Raw genomic sequence first — 23,630 nt, 5'->3', positions numbered from 1 at the left:
CTCTTGTTGACCAGCCGGGAGTGCAGTGGGGCAATCTCGGCTCACTGCAACCTCCACCTTCCGATTTCAAGCGATTCTCCTGCCTCAGCCTCCTGAGTAGCTGGGATTACAGGCGCCCGTCACCACGCCCGGCTAATTTTTGTATTAGTAGAGACAGGGTTTCACCATGTTTGTCAGGCTGGTCTCAAACTCCTGATCTCGTGATCCACCCGCCTCGGCCCCCCAAAGTGCTGGGATTACTAAGGTTGCTTTTACCGTAGTATTTTTATAATGATCCCCCAAAGTTCCAGGAAACCCACACTTTATTTTTAAGATGGAGTTTCACTCTCGTTGCCTAGGCTGGAGTGCAATGGCATGATCTCAGCTCACCGCAACCTCCGCCTCCTGGGTTCAAGCTATTCTCCTGCCTTAGCCTCCTGAGTAGCTGGGATTACAGGCACGTGCCACCACGCCCAGCTAATTTTCCTCCTTTTTTCTTTAAAAAATAGAGGGCCGGGCGCGGTGGCTCACGCTTGTAATCCCAGCACTTTGGGAGGCCGAGGCGGGTGGATCACGAGGTCAGGAGATCGAGACCACAGTGAAACCCCGTCTCTACTAAAAATACAAAAAATTAGCCGGGCGTGGTGGCGGGCGCCTGTAGTCCCAGCTACTCGGAGAGGCTGAGGCAGGAGAATGGCGTGAACCCGGGAGGAGGAGCTTGCAGTGAGCCGAGATTGCGCCACTGCACTCCAGCCTGGGCGACAGAGCGAGACTCCGTCTCAAAAAAAAAAAATAGAGACAGGGTTTTACCGTGTTGCCCAGGCTGGTCTTGAGCTCCCGGACTCAAGTGATCCACTGCCCCCAGCCCACCCCACACTCTTCTTAAGTCAAGGTTTCAATGGTCACCACATACTCTAGAGGAACAGTTTGTGGCAACTTAGCTTGGTACCACAAAGGAAAACCAGTTTCACAAGTGGCTTACTAGAGAACCCCTACTTTTTTTTTTTTTTTTTTTTTTTTTTTAAGAGACAGAGTCTCACTCTGTAACCCAGTGGCACAATCTCGGCTCACTGCAACCTCCAGCTCCCAGGTTCAAGCGATTCTCCTGCCTCAGCCTCCTGAACTACAGGTGCGTGCCACCATGCCCAACTAATTTTTTTTTATTTTTAGTAGATATATTGGCCAGGCTGGTCTCGAACTCTTGGCCTCAAGTGATCCGCCTGCTTCAGCCTCCCAAAGTGTTAGGATTACAGGTATGGGCCACCACACCCAGCCTAAGTTCATATTACTTACTGAATTCATTATTTCTTGCATGTGTTTTTTTTTTTAAGAAAAAAAAAAAACTTGCTCTTGTTGCCCAGGCTGGAGTGCAGTGGCGTGATCTCAGTTCACTGCAACCTCTGTCTCCTGGGTTTCAAGAGAGTCTCCTGCCTCAGCCTCCCGCGTAGCTGGGATTACAGGCATGTGCCACCATGCCTGGCTAATTTTGTTATTTTTAGTAGAGACAGGGTTTCTCCATGTTGGTCAGGCTGGTCTTGAACTCTCAACCTCAGGTGAACCGCCTGCCTCAGCCTCCCAAAGTGCTGTGATTGCAGGCATGAGCCATTGCGCCCGGCCGCATGTGTTTCTTAATGGCACCTACCTGCATTTCCCAGCCCCTGAATATCTTTAGACTTTTATGTTAGTAGCTTACAGTAAGATCTTATGGAGGATCATAGGTATAGGACTCTGACTAGACCTCTAGCTTGGATGCAGCAAGACTGAAACAGCTGGACTAGTATCTTGAGCAATCCTAGGCCTTGGAGAAATTTCTCAGCCACCCAACTTGCACAGGCAAAACTGAAGCCTTGGCGTCCTCTGGTGGTAGACTGGTTATCAGAGTCAGACATGCTTCTCAACTAGAAATAGGCAAGCATGAAAGTTCACAGAAGCCACAGGATAAACATGGCACATTTTCCCAGATCATCTTTACTTAAAGATTTTTTGGGAGAAAAAGGTAGGCAGCAAACATTTTTATATTAAAACAAATGCAGATAGTGATATTGAAATAGTGTATAAAATTGACATGACTTTTTGAGACAAAGGAAGAGACATCAAAGACATTTTAAGCCAAGCTCCTCATGAGCTTCCTAAACCCCAGGGGAGGGAAGAGACCCCTGCATTCTCGTTCTGTCTGATATTATCAGTGGGGCCGTTTTGACAGAGAAGTCTCAGAAGCAGTGAATCAAGTGCTTACTCATTTGGCACTGTCCCAGTGAGTTATATAAATAAGTGAAACCACAGGCTTTCTCATTTTAGAGCATTTTAACCTGCTTTTTAAAAGGCCTGAGTAAACAGAAGCTTTATGCTTGAGTTGAATTTTATTTTCTCCTAACACGCTTAACTGAGGGTATGGCATGTGAGGTGGTCAGTGTCCTAAGACCCATATGGACTTGGGTTGGCATTACCAGACATGGAGTTATCAGAAATGCAAGGCTGTCATCAGAAATGCAAAACTACTCACCTTCAGCAACAATAACAAAACGGAAACAAAACAAAAAACTGAAGAACAAAAGATTATACGTCATTAGAACTGTAGGGTGTAATTTAAGCACTGGCGAATACTTGGCTCTTAAAGAAGGGGGTTACTCCTGCAGGATCTGCTTTTCATATTTTATGTGAAAAGAAGAAACTTCCTTTGAGGAAAAAAGTGCCATTATACTTCCTTTCCAAATCTTGCTTATTTTCTGTAATTGTCCTTTTTCTTTGTTGTTGCTGACCCTTTATCTTATTTATTTTTTTTCAGGCAGCCTCTTGAGCTACAGTAGGCTCAGAGGCTCCCTGTCGGTGACATTTTATTACTTTGCAATAACAGACTGAAGGGGCAGATCCTCACACAGACGTTCTAGGGTAATGTAACAACGTACTGTCCTTTTCTTGAAGTATGAGAGACAAGGTCAATGAAATGTGCTTACAAGCATAATGGGAGTCAGATTCTGGTGCATGCTACTGACTTTTTAGGGTCTACCTAAGAAAAAGTAACTCATAACCTCCCATATAGTTTAATTTAGTGATTTTGTTAAGTTATACAAAATTATTTCTCATTCTTCTTGGAATTCTACTCTTCATTTTACAAAGCCTTAAACTGAGACTCAAAAATCACATGACAAAGTGCCTGTAGCTTCAGGAAAATACAACTTTTTTTTCCCTTCTGGTTAAGTAAAATAAGAATTTGGAGAAAAAATATCCTAATTCAGAATAACTAAAGGGGGAGTATCAGTGGTAAGTTATGTTGTGCTGGAAAAAAGAACAAAAAAGGCAGACACCAAACACCTCAATTTTCCCAAGATTAAATGATTATTAAAAAAGCGCGCCACACGGTATAGAAATCAACATTCTCTCCCATAATTTTGTGCATCTGGGACTACAGAAATGTCACTGTCCCTGCCCCACATCTTCAAATTAACATTTTCAGGTCATAACAGTAAGTCTTCCCAAAGGGGACCTTCCGGAAAAATAAGCTATTTCCTCGGCTCATATTCCCCTGGAAAACAAAACAAAACAAAACACGAATAATATCTAGCGAGATGAGATCAGCCAATCCAAATCAGCAGCGAGGTCCAACTGGGAGATGTGACTAAATCTACGACAAAACTGGGACTATCACTACAGAACAAGGATTTGTATTCTCTGAAAGGCTGAGCTACTATGAACTAACTACAATTTCTCCTTAATACGTTCTTACTCTAGGCAGACAGAATGCCCAGGTTGGATTCTGGCTTTGCCACTTTCCAGCTGGCTTAGCAAATGAGTCATGTAGAATAGTGCCTAACATTCAGTAAGTGCTAGCTTTCATTTATTTCTTTTTCTTTTTTGAGATGGAGTCTCGCTCTGTTGCCCAGGCTGTAGTGCAGTGGTGCAATCTCGGCTCACTGCAACCTCTGCCTCCCAGGTTCAAGCGATTCTCCTGCCTCAGCCTCCTAAGTAGCTGGGACAGGAACGCACCACCGTGCCTGGCTAATTTTTGTACTTTTAGTGGAGGTAGGGTTTCACCATATTGGCCAGGCTGGTCTCGAACTCCTGACCTCAAGTGATCCACCCAACTTGGCCTCCCAAAAGTGCTGAGATTACAGGTGTGATCCACCGTACCCGGCCTATGTATTTCTTAATGAAATGAAATCACGTTTCTAAGGACTACTTATAAAATCTTATAATCAAAGTAATAACAACCTGGACAACATGGCAAGACCCTATCTCTACAAGAAATTAAAAAATTAAAGGCCGGGTGCAATGGCTCACACCAGTAATCCTAGCACTTTAAGAGACCAAGGCAGGAGGATCACTTGAGCTCAGGAATTTGAGACCAACCTGCACAGCATGGCAAAACCCCGTTGCTACAAAAAAATACAAAAAATTGTCCAGGCATGGTGGCTCACGCCTGTAATCTGAGCACTTTGGGAGGCTGAGGCAGGCAGATCACCTGAGGTCAGGAGTTCGAGACCAGCCTAACATGGTGAAACCCCGTCTCTACTAAAAATACAAAAATTTTGCCGGGCGTAGTGGCGGGCACCTGTAATCCCAGCTACTCAGGAGGCTGAGGCAGGGGAATTGCTTGAACCTGGGAGGTGAAGGTTGCAGTGAGCCAAGATCGTGCCATTGCACTCCAGCCTGGATGACAGAGCAAGCCTCTGTCTCAAAAAAAGAAAACAAAAACAAACAAACAAAACCACAAAAAAACAAACAAAAAACGGGGGAGGGGGGAGGGATAGCATTAGGAGATATACCTAATGCTAAATGATGAGTTAATGGGTGCAGCACACCAACATGGCACATGTATACATATGTAACAAACCTGCACGTTGTGCACATGTACCCTAAAACTTAAAGTATAATAATAATAAATTAAAAAAAAAAAAAAATGAGCTGGGCTTAGCAGTATGTGCCTGTAGTCCAAGCTACTTGGGATGCTGAGGTGGGAAGATCACTTGAGTCAGAGACTTCAGCCGGGAGGCAGAGGGTGCAGTGAGCCAATACCATGCCACTGCACTCTAGCCTGGGTGACAGAGCGAGACCCTGTCTCAAAAACAAAACAAAACAAAAAAATTAACAGGACATGGTGGCAGCATGCCTGTAGTCCTAGCTACTTGGGAGGCTGAGGTAGGAGGATTGCTTTACCCCAGGAGTTTGAGGCTACAGTGAGTCACGATACCACCACTGCACACCAGCCTGGGCGACAGAGCTTGTCTCTAAAAAATAAAAAACCAAATAAGTAAATAAAAATAAAGTAATAATGTTCTGAGTGCAACTGAGTACACTCTGGAGTATAAATCTGAGCCTTCCCAAATATAGGCCATGTGACCTTGCATTACGTAATTGGCACTAAACTGCTCTAAGCCCCAGTTTCTTCATATGTGAAATGGGTGATTAAGAATGACACCTATTCTCACACAGCTGTTTTGAGGGTTACATGAGCTGATGTAAGAAAAGCTCTCAGCATGATATCTGGTATACAGTAAATGCCCAATCAAGATTTGCTGTTGTCATAAGCACCTACGGGAACAATTGTTCCTACTTTAAGTGTGTTTGACGCCGTAATCCATTCTGTCTGCTTTCTTCCTATAACAGAGTGTTAGTCAGAAAAGGAAGGAAGGAAAGGCCATTTTTTCCATTTAAACAGGGACCACACTGTACAATAGAGAGTAAAACTCAGAATGAAACGCACAATGTTCACAGTAGGTCTGTACTGAAATCATTCAAGTATTCCAGCTTGGATGCACAGAGGGGCTTTGTGGGCACACTAAGCAAGAGCCACTACAAACGACACTCAGGCCTTTTCACTCAGACTTCAAAGGCCTTTCTCTTATATATCACTAGTGCTATAAAATCATGCAACAAAGGGCTTCTTTATACACTTTCTTCTGCAGCCCTTTAAGAAGTGGACCCCCCTTCAAAAACAGCTTTAAACTGATAATCATTTTAAGTGATCCTGTGCTAAATTTAGCCCACAGCCAATCCATTTGTTGTTGTTATTGTCTTTTTTTTTTTTGAGATGGAGTCTCGCTCTGTCACCCAGGCTAGAGTGCAGTGGCACAATCGCGGCTCACTGCAACCTCCACCTCCTGGGTTAAAGCAATTCTCTTGCCTCAGCCTCCCCAGTAGCTGGGACTACAGGCACACGCTGCCACACCCGGCTAATTTCTTTTGTATTTTAGTAGAGATGGGGTTTCACTGTGTTGCCCAGGCTGGTCTCAAACTCCTGACCTCAAGTGATCTGCCCACCTTGGCCTCCCAAAGTGCTGGGATTACAGCTGTGAGCCACTGCACCTGGCCTGTAGTTTTTTGTTAAGAGACGCGTCTGGCTGTGTTGTCCAGGCTGGCCTCAAACTCCTGGACTCGTGATCCTCCTGGCTCAGCCTCCTGAGTAACTGGAACTATAGGCGTGAGCCAACATACCTAGCCGTTATTTTATTTTCCTTTTTTGGATACAGGGTCTCACTCTGTCACCCAGGCTGAAGTGCAGTGGTGCCATCTTGGCTTACTGCAGCCTTGACCTCCTGGGCTCAGGTGATCCTCCCACCTTACCCTCCTGGGTAGCTGGGACTACAGGTGCTATGCCTGGCTAAGTTTTTGTATTTTCTGTAGCGATGAGGTCTCATCATGTTGCCTCAACTGGTCTCAAACTCCTAGGCTCAAGCAATTTGCCCACCTAGGCCTCTCGAAGTGCTAGAATTATAAGTGTGAGCCACTGCACCCAGCCCATTATTTTATTTTCCAGTAAAGCTTTGCCTAGATAATAAATAATTTGTTGTTGCAGATGATACACCTCATAGTAATAACAAACCTTAAATTGGTATCTAGGCAAAATCATCCACTAACAAGACTCTAGAAGTATGAGACCAGCTCTGTCAATACCACTGTGACAAATAAGTGGTTTGAAAGGTGAGTTTGGGGAACAAAGAGTCTAAAATCGAGGCCATCACTTTACCAGGATAAGAATCTACCGGGATCGCATTTGTAAGTTGAATGTGGGCACTCAAATGGCTTCGGGGTCTCATCCAGGGATTCTCTCTTCCTCATTACTCCTGCTCATGATTTCTAAACATCACATTTTACTATTATGCCAAAGTGAAAACACAGAACATTGTAAAGTGTACATTAACTGGCAGACTAACTCTAGCTAAAGTGAGCTACAAGAGTTAACTTGGGATTCCAGAGACAATATTTAAGAAAACAAACAAATAAAAATAAAACAAAATAAAATGAGAGAGACAGAGAAAAAGAAATACCTCTTTTTGTAGCATGCACCAACAATCTATCCAAGACGTATATATTGGGGAGAAAGGAGGGCATCCACCAGCAAGACTAAAATAGAAAAAAACATGGAGCTATTCATGTTAAGATTAACCAAACATTCTCCTGAGACGTTGATAAACCTTGTCAAAATATTCTGCTGCATAGAAGATTCCCTGAGAGAACATTTTAGTTCAATGAAACAAATCATATTGGAGCAGGGGAAAGATCAAGCTTCCAAAAGAGAATTCCTCCTCTATATTTAGGTTTCAAATAAATAAATAAACTTCAACCTTAATTTCTAAAACATTTAGACTTTTCATTTGTGGACAAATGAAACTCTAGAACACAGCATTTACATGATTAAAGAGCAGGGAAAGGTGGCCGGGCATGGTGGCTCACACCTGTAATTCCAGCACTTTGGGAGGCCGAGGCAGGTGGATCATTTGAGGTCAGGAGTTCAAGACCAGCCTGACCAACATGGTGAAACCCTGTGTCTAATGAAAATACAAAAACATGAGCTGGCATGGTGGCGCATGCCTGTAATCCCGGCTACTCGGGAGGCTAAGGCATGTGAATTGCTTCAACCCAGGAGGCAGAAGTTGCAGTAAGCCAAGATCGCACGACTGCACTCCAGCCTGGGTGACAGAGTAAGAACCAGTTTCAAAAAAAAAAGAAAAGAGCAGGGTAAGGGGATTTAAAAACGAACTGGTGTTCACAAAGAAACGAAACATGAAAACAGATATAAACAGTAGATATATATGTTCCTACTCAGGTATAATCACTTCATCTTGAAAAAACTGTAAGTAATAACAATACATTTAATTCATCCTTCAAGTTTACACTGTGCTAAAAAATGGCAGTTGCTCTACATATCAGAAAACATCACAGCTTGCCAGGAGTCACATGAAACAAACAAAACCAGAAAACAAACAATGTAAAATGTTCACAACTCCACGTAGCTATCTGATCTTATTTGAAAAAAATAACATGTTTAATGATATGTCAGGTACCATATGGGAAAATAATTTTGAATTAAATAAAAAAGGCAAGGCCAGGTGCAGTGGCTCACGCCTGTAATCTCAGAACTTTAGGAGGTAGAGGAGGGCGGACCACCTGAGGTCAGGAGTTCGAGACCAGCCTGGCCAACATGGAGAAACCCCGTCTTTACCAGAAATACAGAAATTAGCTGGGCGCGGTGGCTCACGCTTGTAATCCCAGCACTTTGGGAGGCCGAGGCGGGTGGATCACAAGGTCAGGAGATCAAGACCACAGTGAAACCCCGTCTCTACTAAAAATACAAAAAATTAGCTGGGCGTGGTGGCAGGCGCCTGTAGTCCCAGCTACTCGGAGAGGCTGAGGCAGGAGAATGGCGTGAACCTGGGAGGCGGAGCTTGCAGTAAGCCGAGCCTGCGCCACTGCACTCCAGCCTGGGTGACAGAGCAAGACTCTGTCTCAAAAAAAAAAAAAAAAAAAAAGAAATACAGAAATTAGCCGGGGGTAGTGGCAAGTGCCTATAATCCCAGCTACTCTGGAGGCTGAGGCAGGAGAAGTGCTTGAACCCAGGAGGTGGAGGATGCAGTGAGCCAAGATCGTGCTACCACACTCCAGCCTGAGCAACAGAGCAAGACTCTGTCTCAACAATAACAACAACAACAAAATACAAAAAATTAGCCAGGCATGCTGGTGGGCGCCTGTAATCCCAGCTACTCAGGAGGCTGAGGCAGGAGAATCGCTTGAACCTGGGAGGTGGAGGTTGCAGTGAGTCGAGATTGCACCACTGCACTACAGCCTGGGCAAGAGAGTGAGACTCCATCTCAAAAAAAAAAAAAAAAAAAGGCAAAATTTTGCCCAACTCAGTAGAGTCACTTGGCATCTAGAATTTGGAAATCAATGGAGTCTACCACTATACCAACACCTGCCCTTCTAACCAATACAGAGAAAAGGTCATCAAACTTTCCATAGACTAAATATCCTAATTCTGGTTCTTTAAAACTCACTTTCTCCATAAAGCCCCTAGGAAAAACAGGTATGGGTTGTCATTTAATCCCTGATACACCTTTTGTCACTTTCATAGAAAAGATAAAGATTTAAAATAACAATATGTTGGCTGGGCATGGTGGCTCACCCCTGTAATCCCAGCACTTTAAGAGGCTGAGGAAAGAGAATCACTTGAGCCTAGAAATTTAAGAACAGCCTGGACAACAAAGTGAGACCCTGTGTCTTCACAAAAAATAATTAGCCAGGCATGGTGGCATGCACATGTACTCCCAACTACTTGGGAAGCTGAGATGGGAGGATCACTTGAACTCAGGAGTTTGAGGCTGCAGTGAGCTAGGACTTCACCACCACATTGCAGCCCTATCTCTAAAAAAATTAAAAATAAATAAAAACAGGCCAGGTGCAGTGGCTCACGCCTGTAATTCCAGCACTTTGGAGGTCCGAGGTAGGCAGATGACCTGAGGTCAGGAGTTCGGGACCAGTCTGGCCAACATAGCGAGACCCCATCTCTACTAAAAATGCAAAAATTAGCCCAGCATGGTGGCACATGCCTGTAATCACAACTTCTTGGGAAGCTGAGGCATGAGAACTGCTTGAATCCAGGAGGTGTTATGTTGCAATGGAGCGAGACTGCACCACTGCACTCCAGGCTGGGTGACAGAGTGAGATTCTGTCAAAAAAAAAAAAAACTAAAAATAATAATAGTAATTGGCCTGGCATGGTGGCTCACGCCTGTAATCCCAGCACTTTGGGAGGCTGAGGCGGGTGGATCACTTGAGGTCAGGAGTTCGAGACCAGCCTGGCCAACATGGTGAAACCCTGTCTCTACCAAAAATACAAAAATAGTAGCCGGGCATGGTGGCGCATGCCTGTAATCCCAGCTACTCGGGAGGCTGAGGCAGGACAATCACTTGAACCCAGGAGGTGGAGGTCACAGTGAGCTGAGATCGTGCTACTGCACTCCAGCCTGGGCAACACAGCAAGACTCCGTCTCAAAAAAAAAAAAAAAAAACCAAAAATAATAATAATTAATAAATACAAATTGAGGCTGCTGCTGCATAGGGCATACAGAGGAAAAATTTAGGAATCTTCTAATGGTATCAATTATACTTTTCTTCCCCCCCTTTTTTTAAAAATACCAATCAGAGATTGACACTGATCATTCATCTTTCCTAAATTTCTACAAGGCTGCTCCGCCTGTCAGCATACAGCCAACCACCTACTAGAATAGGAAATACAAAGTGCTTACCCACAGTTGTTGACAGCCATAAGATTGGAGACAAGCACAAAGGGGTAGGTCAACATACTCGCAAAAAACTGTAAAATGGAAACAAGGCAGCTGTTATTAGATCATTCCTAGTCTTTATTCTCCTTTCCTTTACCTTAAAGGCCTAGTGCCACTGCAGTGAGACACTCTAACACTTGTCTCGCTTTCTCGGTACCCTGGAAAGACAACAGTTACAGTTTTGAGCCTAGAGATGCTTCTTCCTCTTAACACACCACTGCATCCAACATTTTAACAAAAGGCCAGAAGAATTCGCTGATCCTGAGTAGCTGGGACTATAGGCGCACACCACCATGCCCAGCTACTTTTTTTTTTTTTTGAGACGGAGTTTCACTCTTGTTGCCCACGCTGGAGTGCAATGGTGTGATATTGGCTCGCTGCAACCTCCGCCTCCTGGGTTCAAGTGATTCTCCTGCAACCTCCGCCTCCTGGGGTTCAAGCGATTCTCCTGCCTCAGCCTCCCAAGTAGCTGGGATTACAGGCATGCACCACCATGCCCAGCTAATTTTGTAGTTTTAGTAGAGACGAGATTTCTCCAAATTGGCCAGGCTGATGTCGAACTCCCAACCTCAGCCTCCCAAAGTGCTGGGATTACAGGAGTGAGCCACTGCGTCCACCCCGGCTTTTTTTTTTTTTTTCACTTTTGTAGAAATGGGGTCTTGCTCAGTTGCCCAGGCTGGTCTCAAACTCTTGGCCTCAAGTGATCCTCCTTCCTTGGCCTCCCGAAGTGCTGGGTTTACAGGTGTGAGCCACCATGTCTGGCCTGAACAATATTATTTAGGAGGAAAGGCACACCCTCTATGAAAGCTGAGCAGTACCAAACCATGCAGGATGTGAGGCAGTGGCTCTCCCTTACTCTCTTAATTTTCACATGTGAGTCTGTGGTTCCACTGAAAACTGAGTTATTCTTTTTTTTTGAGATGGAGTCTTGCTCTGTCACCCAGGCTGAAGTGCAGTGGCTTGATCTCAGCTCACTGCAGCCTCCGTCTCCCAGATTCCAGTGATTCTCCTGCCTCAGCCTCCCGAGTAGCTGGGATTATAGCCATGCACCACCACACTCGGCTAATTTTAGTATTTTTAGTAGAGACGGGGATTCATCACGTTGGCCAGGCTGGTCTCAAACTCCTGACCTCAGGTGATCCGCCCACCTCACCCTCCCAAAGTGCTAGGATTACAGGCATGAGCCACGGCGCTTGGCCGAAAACTGAGTTATTCTTACCTTTGACAAATATAACAAATTTGAGGGAGATGTCCCAGTGAGACATCTGGTTATCTTAAAGCAGTGATGACACAAGCCAGATTTAAAAGGAAAACAAAACAAAACACAACTATTCCTAGAAGGTTAAAAGGATTTAAAAAAACTCACTCCTGTGACAGCTTGAGAATAACTCTTCATTTCATTCATGGTAGAAACCTAAAACAGGAAAAGAGCTTTAAATTAATTGCCTACAACACTACAACACATCAATATATTCTTTTTTCCTTTTCTTTTTTTCTTTCAGACAGTGTCTCGCTCTGTCACCCAGGCTGAAGTGCAGTGACCTCCTGAAGCACACATCACCATGCCCAGCTAATTTCAAAATATCTTTTAAGAAATGGTGTCTTTTTTTTGAGATGGGGTCTCCCTATGTTTGCCCAGGCTGGTCTCAAACTCCTGGGCTCAAGAGATCCTCCCACCTTGACCTCTCAAAGTGCTGAGATTATAGGCGTAAGCCACTATGCCCAGCTAAGAGACGGTGTCTTGCTGTGTTGCCTAGGCTGGTTTCAAACTCCTGGCTTCAGGCACACCTCTCACCTAAGCCTCCTGAGTCACTGGAATCATAGGCTGGAGCTACTGTGCCTTGTTCTCCATGTCAATATAGTCTACCTATAAATTATCAGTTTGACAGCTTGAAAATTAATTTTTTTTTTTTGAGACAGGACTTGATCTCTGTCGTTGCCCAGGCTGGAGGTGCAGTAAGCTGTGATCTCACAACCTTGACCTCCTGGGCTCAAGTGACCCCCACACCTCAGCGTCCCAGAGTGTTGGGATTACAGCATGAGCCACCACACCTGTCTAAAACTAATTTTGAGGACAAAACCATAAAACACTGATTATTAGAATAATAAGGCAGTGGTCAAAATGATCAACCTGATTCAATATTAACAGACAAATTCATATTATACTAAAATGCTTTAGGAACAAATGTAAAAGGATTTCAAATACAAAAGAAAATGAGATTGATAACCTTTTCACATGTCCTAGAAATAGAGTCCCTGGAAAACCACATTTATAGTATATCTAAGGCACAATTCACTACCTTTGTTGTACACAGCTAGCTTTCTACCAGATGCGTGGAAGAAAATCCCTCTCTATACTCAAGAGGTTTACAACATGGACTTAGTCATATACCCTGTGATGTGTTCCATTTATCATCATGCTATGGAGCTGCCGATATACAAGAGGCCCCACAACTGCTGAGAGAGGAAAGACAACTTCTAGATAAGACTGATTCTCAAAAGGCTGAGGTTTCTAGAAAGCCCAATACAGGCACCCCCTTAAGTCCAGATTAGATGAAAAGCCCCCGATATACCATAAAGATGTCCTGCTTTCCCAGGTTCTCTCAAGTTAAGTATCAATAAAGAAGTGATCTCTTTAAAGCCCTGAACTAACACAGGGCTAAGTCTCTTGGGTATACTCTGTCACATCTTAGGGACTTTTAACGTGTATCATTCTACAGTAAACAGTATGGGTAATTTCATTAGCATTTGAAAATTTGATAATTTTTAGCTATATAATTGTTCAGTCTGGCATGTAGCAAACTGTCATCTTGTTTATTTATTTATTTTTTGAAATGGAGTCTCCCTCTGTCACCAGGCTGGAATGCAGTGGCACGATCTTGGCTCACTGCAACCTCTGCCTCCTGGGTTCAAGCGATTCTCCTGCCTCAGCCTCCCAAGTAGCTGGACTACAGGCACACACCACCACGCCCAGCTAATTTTTTCTATATTTTTAGTAGAGACGAGGTTTCACCATGTTGGCCAGGCTGGTCACAAACTCCTCTGACCTCAGGTGATCCGCCCGCATCGGCCTCCCAAAGTGCTGGGATTACAGGCGTGAGCCACCATGCCCGGCCCATCTTACTTTAAAAGCTAATCTAGCTGCCAGATTAAAGCCAAGGCGAGCACATCTCAGGAAGGTCACAACCTACCCCACTGTCCAGTGCATAGGTATTGACGAGGTAGGCCAGTGAGTTACACAGCCACAAAGAAAGGATGTCACCTAGAAGGCGAGGAACAAGACCCCTACATGAAGAAACAATAAAAATAAGAACCAAAAAATGTGATCAGTAAAACGACAGGCTCTTCAGTACAAATGCTTCTTAAATAATTAGAGGTCACAAAACGTTCTAGGGCAGTGAAAAAGACATCAAACACCAGAATCCAGCCTGCATACCTAGTTCATTCTTGTTAACACAGCTGTACTTGAAGCTGATCTCCAGTGACTTTTGTTCCTATATTTAAAACGCAGGTCGGCTATACCCTCAGTGGCTCACCTTACTATTTATAACTGTAAGCAGGGAGGCCAAAGAGTTGCGAGGTGCTTTGCAGAAGAGACTTAAATATTGTTTTGCTTTGACTAGCTTAAAAAAATGATTTTGCTAAGCTATCTGATATTCATATTTGGCAGAGCAAAAGACGAGAAAAATTACAAAGCAAGAATGGTCCCAAGTACAGATACAGATGAGAGGCATCAAAAACCACATTTCTAGGGTCTGGGTGACCTAGGTGAGGCAGCATGGAATAGCGGGAAGAGCATTTCCTCACAGATTGAAGACCAGCTTCAAATGCCAGCTCCAGCACTCAGCAGTGATGTGACAGGCAGCAGATGAAACTCTCAGAGCATCAATGTTTTTTAATCTCTAAAGTGATACTAATTACAGCTGTCCTGCCTATCTCACAGGGTATTTATGATATTCAAAATCCATATGGGGAGATACTCTGAAAATTAAAAACAAAAACAAAAAAACATTTAGGTAATGATGCAAAATTTTTCTTCACAGACGAATGAGGGTAGTAGTCTAAGTTCTTCCAAAGTAAATTCAAGCCTTGCAAAAACTTACTCTTTTAGGGTAAGGAAAATACAAGTTAAGATGATTTCCCCATTTTTCAACATTTAATTTTTCTCATTTTATTATCTATATAGAATTGGGAATTTACTATAAGGGTAGAAACTTGGAATTAAGTCTTTTGTTAAAAAAACAAATTCCTTATTTATTTATTTATTTTTTTTGAGACAGAGTTTCACTCTGTCACCCGGGCTGGAGTACAGTGGCGCAATCTCAGCTCACCGCAACTTCCACCTCCCGGGTTCAAGCAATTCTCCTGTCTCAGCCTCCCGAGTAGCTGGGATTACAGGCACACACCACCACACCTAGAGACGGGGTTTTACCACGTTAGCCAGGCTGGTCTTGAACTCCTGACCTCAGGTGATCCAACTGCCTTGGCCTCTCAAAGTGCTGGGATTACAGGCGTGAGCCACCACGCCCTGCCTCAAATGTTTTAAGTATCTAGAAGTAAAGGTTTGGGATCTTTACAAGATAATTCTAGTCATATGGGGCCTAAATATGCCTTTCTGCAGAGAAAAAAGAAAAAAAAATAAGGGGCCTAAATAGAATGTAACGTGAGGTAAGCCCAGGGAGTACATTTTCCCCAAGGATCAAACAAAGATTCACTGTCCTTATTTTCAGAAAACGTTTCCCACTCATGCAAAAATTACACACTAATCAACATTTACTCACGCGAAAAATCCCAGAATGCCCTCTTCCCGATAGATGGTTATTATGGAATCGCAAAGTCCACTATGCACACAAGAAGAAAAGGTAAAATATATTAAGATTCTTTTGGAGCTATAAACAAAATAATTTAAATTATCACACTGGACAAGGTCAAATCTACGACTCCTTCCCTCACACTTTTCTAGCACTCTCTCACTCTGCAAAGATAGCTAAATTTGGAGACAGAAGTGAAGATAGTAACTACCTAGGGGTATAGTCACATGGAGTCAGGGGCTCTGCAACTTATTCTGAAATCCTAGGGAAGCTACTAATCCTGCCGGGGTATATTTTCTCCTATTTTATTGTTTTTTTGTGCAGATCAAATGACATCAGATACGAATTTGTTCTACAAACTGTAAGGTATCATAAAAATACAAAGTAGTATTATTCTAGTACTTTGGCTTCAAAAGATCTCGAGTATGTGAAAACAAAAACACTTACCAGTACTTGGATTCTCTGCCAATGAACTGTACCATAGATCTCAGAGTGATCACTGTGGAATATACAGAAAAGATGTTTACAGCTGTGTTAAGGCCAGGTGCAGTGGCTCACGCCTGTAATCCCAGCACTTTGGGAGGCCAAGGTGGGCGGATCACCTGAGGTCAGGAGTTCAAGACTAGCCTGACCAATATGATGAAATCCCATCTCTAATAAAAATAGAAAAATTATCCAGGCGTGGTGACATGCACCTGTAATCCCAGCTCCTTAGGAGGTTGAGACAGGAGTACTGCTTGAACCCAGAAGGCTGAGGTTGCAGTGAGCTGAGATTGCGCCACTGCGCTCCAGCCTGGGCAACAAGAGCGAAACTCCGTCTCAAAAAACAAAAAAACAAAAAAAATTATGTTTAGATTGTGATAGCCCTGGAAAAAAAGAGATTTTCCACCGAAAGACATTTTGCTATCTGGATAAATTGGATAAAAGCCAAAACAAGCAAGCAAACAAAAACATGCAGGCATGGCATTTTAGTCAATTCCCATGTCAACCTATCTAAGTGGTCAGGAGAGATCAGGTGATAAAAGAAAAGTCAGTTGTCAACTGCAAACATACCATGGAAGGGATGTGTGATGAGGGTAGCAGCAGAACGAGCGATCATCTCTCGAGTTGTCTAGAAACAATCAACACACACTTCTGAAATCTAAATAAATGACACTCAAATGCCTGTGAGAAGGAATGTGGGTGGATATCGTGGTATAGGATAAGACAGTGAATGGCACAGCCCTCCTGCCCTGGAGTCCAGAAGAGTTTGAATGGGATGTGAAAGATCTCATTCATTGTCATTTTATTATACTTCTCACTCATGGGTTTCAATGTTCTATTATAGTTACTTCGCAAAATTTCTCTGCAAAGCAGGCTTCTGTTGTTTTCTCAATTTTACAGGTAAGAGAAAAAAATAAAGAAGCAGGAAAGGTCACCAACAAACAGTCATTAAGCTGAAATAAAAAATAGGAGGCCTTTATTGAGATTATTAAGTTGCTGTCTTATTGGTAAGTGATTTTGGAGAGTCTGATATCATTCTAGATAAATGACAGGCTCCATTTAAGTCTCTACTCACATTTTTGGGAGAAGAGAACAATTTTGTTTTGTGACTACAACCCAGTAATTGTGCAGTAACTTAGAGCTGCTGTGTTTTTCCTAGTTTATCTTTCTACTCTAGGACTCTGTAAGGAAGTAATAAAGAAAATTAAATTATAATTTTTGCATTTAGGTTCTGGTATTGTAAATGTAAGCAGGTCTACCATTGGCTTTTGCATTTTTTTTTTTTTTTGAGACAGCCTCGCTCTGTCACCTAGGCTGGAGTGCAGTGGCGCAAACTCGGTTCACTGTAAGCTCCGCCTCCCGGGTTCACGCCATTCTCCTGCCTCAGCCTCTCAAGTAGCTGGGACTACAGGCACCCGCCACCACGCCCGGTTAATTTTTTTTGTTGTTGTTGTATTTTTTAGTAGAGATGGGGTTTCACCGTGTTAGCCAGGATGGTCTCGATCTCCTGACCTCATGATCCGCCCGCCTCGGCCTCCGAAAATGCTGGGATTACAGGCGTGAGCCACCGCGCCTGGCCGGCTTTTGCATTTAAACAGTATCGTTATGGTCACTGAGTTTTCTTTTTTCTTTTCTTTTTTTTTTTTTTTTGAGATGGACTCTTGCTCTGTCGCCCAGGCTGGAGTGCAGTGGCGCGATCTCAGCTTGCTGCAACCTCCATCTCCCAGGTTCAAGTGATTCTCCCACCTCAGCCTCCTGAGTAGCTGGGATTACAGGCACCCACAACCATGCCCAGTTAATTTTTTTTGTATTTTTAGTAGAGATGGGGTTTTGCCCATGTTAGCCAGGCTGGTTTTGAACGCCTGACCTTGTGATCTGCCCGCCTCAGCCTCCCAAAGTGCTGGGATTATAGGTGTGAACCACCACACCTGGCCTAGTCACTGAGTTTTCAGACAGCCCTCACCCCTTCTCCAAGGGCATAAGATCCTATGGCATGGGATGGGCAAACTAAGGAAAATACTAATTGCACAATAATACATGTATCCATAGTAATACATGTATCCCTGCTTTTTTTTTTTTGAGACGGAGTCTCGCTGTCTCCCAGGCTGGAGTGCAGTGGTGCAATCTCAGCTCACTGCAAGCTCTGCCTCCCGGGTTCATGCCATGCTCCTGCCTCAGCCTCCCAAGTAGCTGGGACTACAGGTGCCCGCCACCATGCCCAGCTAATTTTTTTGTATTTTTTGTAGAGACAGGGTTTCACCATGTTAGCCAGGATGGTCTCGATCTCCTGACCTCGTGATCCGCCCGCCTCAGCCTCCCAAGGTGTTGGGATTACAGGCATGAGCCACCACGCCCGGCCGTATCCCTGCTTTTAAGCAAACTAATTTCATGAAAATTTATAGAAAATAGAGCTAATTTATCTGGTTTCCAGACCTTTAGTAATATTTGTTTTGGAATATATATATATATATATATATTTTTTTTTTTTGAGGTGGAGTCTCACTTCAGTTGCCCAGGCTGGAGTGCAATGGCGCCATCTTGGCTCATCACAGCCTCTGCCTCCTGGGTTCAAGCAATTCTCCTGCCTCAGCCTCCCGAGTAGCTGGGATTACAGATGTGTGCCACCATGCCTGGCTAATTTTTATATTTTTAGTAGAGACGGGGTTTCTCCATGTTGGTCAGGCTGGTCTCGAACTCCCGACCTCAGGTGATCCGCCCGCCTCAGCCTCTCAAAGTGCTGGGATTACAGGTGTGAGCCACTGTGCCCAGCCTTTGGAATATGTATTTTAGACGGCTGCATTTCCTGGATAATTGTGACTTCATTAATGACAATTAAGACAATGTGAAGACTTATGAAATAATAGTTCTGAAAGCCAGGCACAGAAACACCTATGGCAGAAGATGGGGGTGGGAAATGGGTGATGAGGAACATTTCAGAGTCAGAAAAATGTCGAAACAGCCTTTCTGCATAGATACTATCCAACATACAAAGGGCCTGGCCGCTATTTTAAGACTTTTTTCTAAAGACAAGGTCTTGCTCTATCACACAGCTGGAGTGTGGTGGCGTAATCATAGCTCACCGCAGCCTCAACTTCCTGGGCTTAAGTCATCTTCTCACTGCAGCCTCTCGAGTACCTGGGACTACAGGTATGTGCCACCACACACCTAGCTAATTTTTCTATTTTTTGTAGAGAGGAAGTCTCATTATGTTGCATAGGCTGGTCTCTAACTCCTGGGGTCAAGTGATCTTCCTGCCTTGGCCTCCCAAAGTGCTGGGATTACAGGCGTGAGCCACCACACCTGGCCTATTTTAACACTTTTATTCCTGAGGTTTTCAACACTATTAGAAGACTTTCAGTATTCTAAAGATGGAATGTGTGGGCAAAATGAGTTTTCTTGAAATGCATCTATTCTGAACAGCAAGCACTGATCCTCTCTCTTTTTAATGTTATATATGTAGTAAAGCCTTAATTTGAAGGTTTAATTTCATTTGGGAACAGACACTGAACACACAGGCCTGATGATTCTGATTCCACAGTCGCAACACCACAGTTTGATCTAGGCAAACAGCACAGGATGTAATTCATCTCTTACCTCCTTGATAACGTGGTCAAAGGAAGATGAGACTTCTTTCTGTACATTTCCAGGTCCTAACTCCTGGAAATCAAAATCAAAGAAAATAGAGATCTTGATGATTTTTTTTTTTTTTTTTTTGAGACAGAGTCTTGCTCTGTCGCCCAGGCTAGAGTGCAGTGGCGCAATCTCGGCTCACTGCAGGCTCCACCTCCTGGGTACAAGCGCTTCTCCTGCCTCAGCTTCCCAAGTAGCTGGGATTACAGGTGCTCGCCACCACACCCTGCTAATTTTTGTATTTTTAGTAGAGACAGGGTTTCACCGTGTTAGCCAGGATGGTCTCGATTTCCTGACCTCGTGATCCCCACCTGCCTCGGCCTCCCAAAGTGCTGGGATTATAGGCGTGAGCCACCATGCGTGGCCGATCTTGATGGTTTTTATTTCTGTTGAGATAGCGTCTCGCTCTGTCACTCAGGCAGAGTGCAGTGATGTGATCATGGATCACTGCAGTCTTGACTTCCTGGGCTCAAGTGATCCTCCCACCTCAGCCTCCCAAGTAGCTGAGATACAGAGGTATGTGCCACCAGGCCCCGCTAATCTTTGATTTTCTGTAGAGAAGGGGTCTTACTATGTTGCCCAGGCTGGTCTCAAACTCTTAGATGCAAGTGATCCTCCCACCTTGGCCTCCGAAACTGCTAGGATTACAGGCATGAGCCACCACGCCCAGCCATCCTGATGGTTTCAAACAGAACTGTCCAAACTGGTGGCCACCCCATAGGACAACACTCACTGAGATGAATAGGAGACTACTTGGCTTTTCTCCAAAAGAGGCCCCAAAAGCAATAATAACTTGCAAGGGAAAGGCCCTCATACTTAGAAATCAGCTCCAACATACCTCACTCTTGTCACTCTCCTGGTAATGCTATAGAAAAAAAGAAAAAGGATGATTAGGGTTATTACAGTGTCATGTGAAGGAAGACATAAAATGAAAACTCTACTGACAGAAAGTAAATTAACTGAAGTTTTTTTAAAGTTTTTCTGTTTTTTTTTTTTTTAAGCTGCAAATCTTCAGTTAACTTCTACTCATTAATCAACTGGAAATATGGATCTCTAAGATAAACTTGTTGCTAAGTTTAACGTATTGGTCAGTTGGAAGAAAAGCAAATGGTCATGAAAACTCTTCTTTGAAAAAAGAAAAGGGGACAGGTGCGGTGGCTCACGCCTGTAATCCCAGCACTTTGGGAGGCCGAGGCAGGCAGATCATGAGGTCAGGAGATTGAAACCATCCTGGCTAACATGGTGAAACCCCGTCTCTACTAAAAATACAAAAATTAGCGGAGCACTGGGGCGCACGCCTGTAATCCCAGCTATTAGGGAGGCTGGGGCAGGAGAATCACTTGAACCCAGGAAGCAGAGGCTGCAGTGAGCCAAGATCATGCCACTGCACTGCAGCCCAGGTGACACAGCAAGAGTCCGTCTCAAAAAAAAAAAAAAAAGAAAAAGAAAAGTGTAGGCTGGGTGCGGTGGCTCACGCCTATAATCTCAGCACTTTGGGAGGCCGAGGCAGGTGGATCACTTGAGGTTAGGAATTCGAGACCAGCCTGGCCTACATGGTGAAACTCATCTCTACTAAAAATACAAAAATTAGCCGGGCTTGGTGGCGGGCTCCCGTAATCCTAGCTACTTGGGAAGCTCAGACAGGAGAATGGCTTGAACCCCAGGGGTAAAGACTGCAGTGAGCTGAGATCACACCACTGCACTCCAGCCTGGGCAACAGAGCAAGACTCCATCTCAGAAAAAAAGAAAAGGGGCCAGGCATGGTGCCTCACACCTGTAATCCCAGCACTTTGGGTGGCTGAGGCAGGCAGATCACCTGACGTCAGGAGTTTGAGAACAGCCTGGCTGACATGGCGAAACCCCCTCTCTACTAAAAATACAAAAATTAGCTGGGCGTGGTGGTGGGTGCCTGTAATCCCAGCTACGTGGGAGGCTGGGGCAAGAGAATTGCTTGAACCCAGTAGGTGGACGCTGCAGTGAGCCGAGACCATGCCATTGCACTCCAGCCTGGGCAACGAGAGTGAAACTCCATCTCAAAAAAAACAACAAAAAAACCCAAAAAACGAAAAGGGAACATGCGCAGTGGCTCACGCCTGTAATCCCAACACTTTGGAAGGCCGAAGAGGGAGGACTGCTTGAGCCCAGGAATTCAAGACCAGACTGGGCAACATAGTGAGACTTTGTCTCTAAAAAAAAATAATAAATTTAAAGAAATAATTACGAAATAAGAACAACAACAAAAAAGAAAATTCAAGAACTTTGTTTTTTTTTTAGATGGAGTTTCACTCTTGTCGCCCAGCTGGAGTGCAATGGTGCAATCTCGGCTCACTGCTGGAGTGCAATGGTTCAATCTCAGCTCACTGCAACCTCTACCTCCCAGGTTCAAGCGATTCTCCTGCCTCAGCCTCCTGAGTAGCTGGGATTACATGCACCCACCACTACGCCTGGCTAACATCTGTATTTTTAGTAGAGACAGTGTTTCACCATGTTGGCCAGGCTGGTCTCGAACTGCTGACCTCAGCTGATCTACCCGCCTTGGCCTCCCAAGGTGCCGGGATTACAGGCATGAGCCACCGCGCCTGGCCAAGAACTTTCAGTTTTAACAGAAAATAAGTTAGTAAAAACATAGCCCAGGGTTCCTTTTCTCATGGAAAAGGCATGACCAATACCAAATTAGGGCAAGACTCTTTTCTTTCCTGCATAAAAGGACAGAGAATTGATGTTAAGTCTGAAGAGCTGAAATCGCCTCACTTTTTCCTTTCTATCTGATGGTTTCTAAAACAAGCAAGAGGTTTTTTTTTCTCTTCTAGAGATCATGAATACTGCCAGATCCCAGAGAAAAATTCTTGCAAGACGAATTTTTTGTGGCGTATTTTGGAAACAGAATGTGAGCTAGGTGAAAATAAAATTATCAATTGAGAGCTCCTTCTTGTGTAACCACCAGTTTTATTGTTTTCTTATTTTTTAATGTCAGTTTTATTACTTTCTAGCCATATCAGATTTTAAATATAGACAACATTTTTTCTTGTAAAAAGAATTGTGTTTAAAAAAGTCACGGGCAAGAGAACAAATGTAAAGATAAAGCAAAGTAATGTATTCTGGCCAAATTCCAGGTCCTTGGCTAGAATTAATTCTAATAGCTTCAGGTCTCTAAAAATTTTCACTTGTTTCTATACTTTGTTATTTACTCCATCGATATAATTATCTAACCTGTCTTCTACATTTCCTGAATTTAATTCTTGTTCAATTTACAAAATTATTTCTTGTAAAGATTAATAATTTTCTCAGACCTGCATATACCTTCTTCTTGACTGTACAAGCAGCTTTGGATGCTAAGTGTAGTACCAACCCTGTAATATTTCACTGGACTACATTTGGAACATATTCAGGGTACCTGGTTACCTCAAGTTTGTCTTACTTTCCAGTTACATAAAGTAACTTAGTCTCAAGCAGTACTTTCTCTTTTTCTCTAAGTCTATACATAAACCTCTTTGGCTAGATGACAACTGCCTTTCCATATATAAATTTCATGGAAGTAACAGTAACAATTTCACTGAGTCCCGCCCGGCGTGGTGGCTCACGCTTGTAATCCCAGCACTTTGGGAAGCTGAGGCGGGCGGATCACAAGGTCAGGAAAGCGAGACCACGGTGAAACCCCCTCTCTACTAAAAATACAAAAAATTAGCCAGGCGTGGTGGCGGGCGCCCGTAGTTCCAGCTACTCGGAGAGGCTGAGGCAGGAGAATGACGTGAACCCGGGAAGCAGAGCTTGCAGTGAGCCGCGATTGCGCCACTGCACTCCAGCCTGGGCGACAGAGCCAGACTCCATCTCAAAAAAAAAAAAAATTTCACTGAGTCCAGAATGTGGCTGGAAAAGAAAGATCAGTAATCAATCCACCAAAGACATGGGCCCACTAAGACTCCAACACTCTGACCCATGGGCCACCTGAAATGATGCTTCCAGATTCAGTCCACAGGACTGACAAGCATATTAAGAATAACAGGCTGGATGTGATGGCTCATGCCTGTAATCTTAGCACTTTGGGAGGCAGACATAGAAAGTTCCAGGCTAGGCTGGGCACCGTGGCTCATGCCTGTAACCCCAGCACTTTGGGGAGATTGAGGCGGGCAGATCACGAGGTCAAGAGATCAAGACAAGCCTGGCCAACATGG

At 44.0% G+C, this 23,630-nt stretch overlaps 1 protein-coding gene across 10 annotated transcripts in view; it reads right to left on the bottom strand.

Moving 5' to 3' along the window:
• MTCH2 (mitochondrial carrier 2) overlaps positions 1-23,630 on the bottom strand; it is a 44,644-nt gene that overhangs the window by 11,105 nt on the left and 9,909 nt on the right. For 2 of the 10 annotated variants that reach the window (XM_055281594.2, XM_063640970.1), the window contains exons 4-13: positions 20,297-20,323; positions 19,423-19,485; positions 16,399-16,456; positions 15,793-15,844; positions 15,316-15,375; positions 13,726-13,819; positions 11,901-11,948; positions 10,499-10,566; positions 7,245-7,320; positions 3,293-3,502 (exon numbers count right to left, since the gene is read on the bottom strand). In XM_055281594.2, coding sequence (XP_055137569.1) covers positions 3,416-3,502; positions 7,245-7,320; positions 10,499-10,566; positions 11,901-11,948; positions 13,726-13,819; positions 15,316-15,375; positions 15,793-15,844; positions 16,399-16,456; positions 19,423-19,485; positions 20,297-20,323 — 633 coding nt within the window. In that variant the 3' untranslated portion in view covers positions 3,293-3,415. Of the gene's footprint in view, positions 1-3,292; positions 3,503-7,244; positions 7,321-10,498; positions 10,567-11,900; positions 11,949-13,725; positions 13,820-15,315; positions 15,376-15,792; positions 15,845-16,398; positions 16,457-19,422; positions 19,486-20,296; positions 20,324-23,630 lie in introns of those variants that run through there. The other 8 variants (XM_055281596.2, XM_063640971.1, XM_055281593.2 and 5 more) reach the window with 7 other exon arrangements.

Source organism: Symphalangus syndactylus, chromosome 6, assembly GCF_028878055.3.
Source record: "Symphalangus syndactylus isolate Jambi chromosome 6, NHGRI_mSymSyn1-v2.1_pri, whole genome shotgun sequence".
NCBI classification, from domain to species: Eukaryota; Metazoa; Chordata; class Mammalia; order Primates; family Hylobatidae; genus Symphalangus; species Symphalangus syndactylus.
This window is presented reverse-complemented; position numbering and strand designations above follow the sequence as displayed.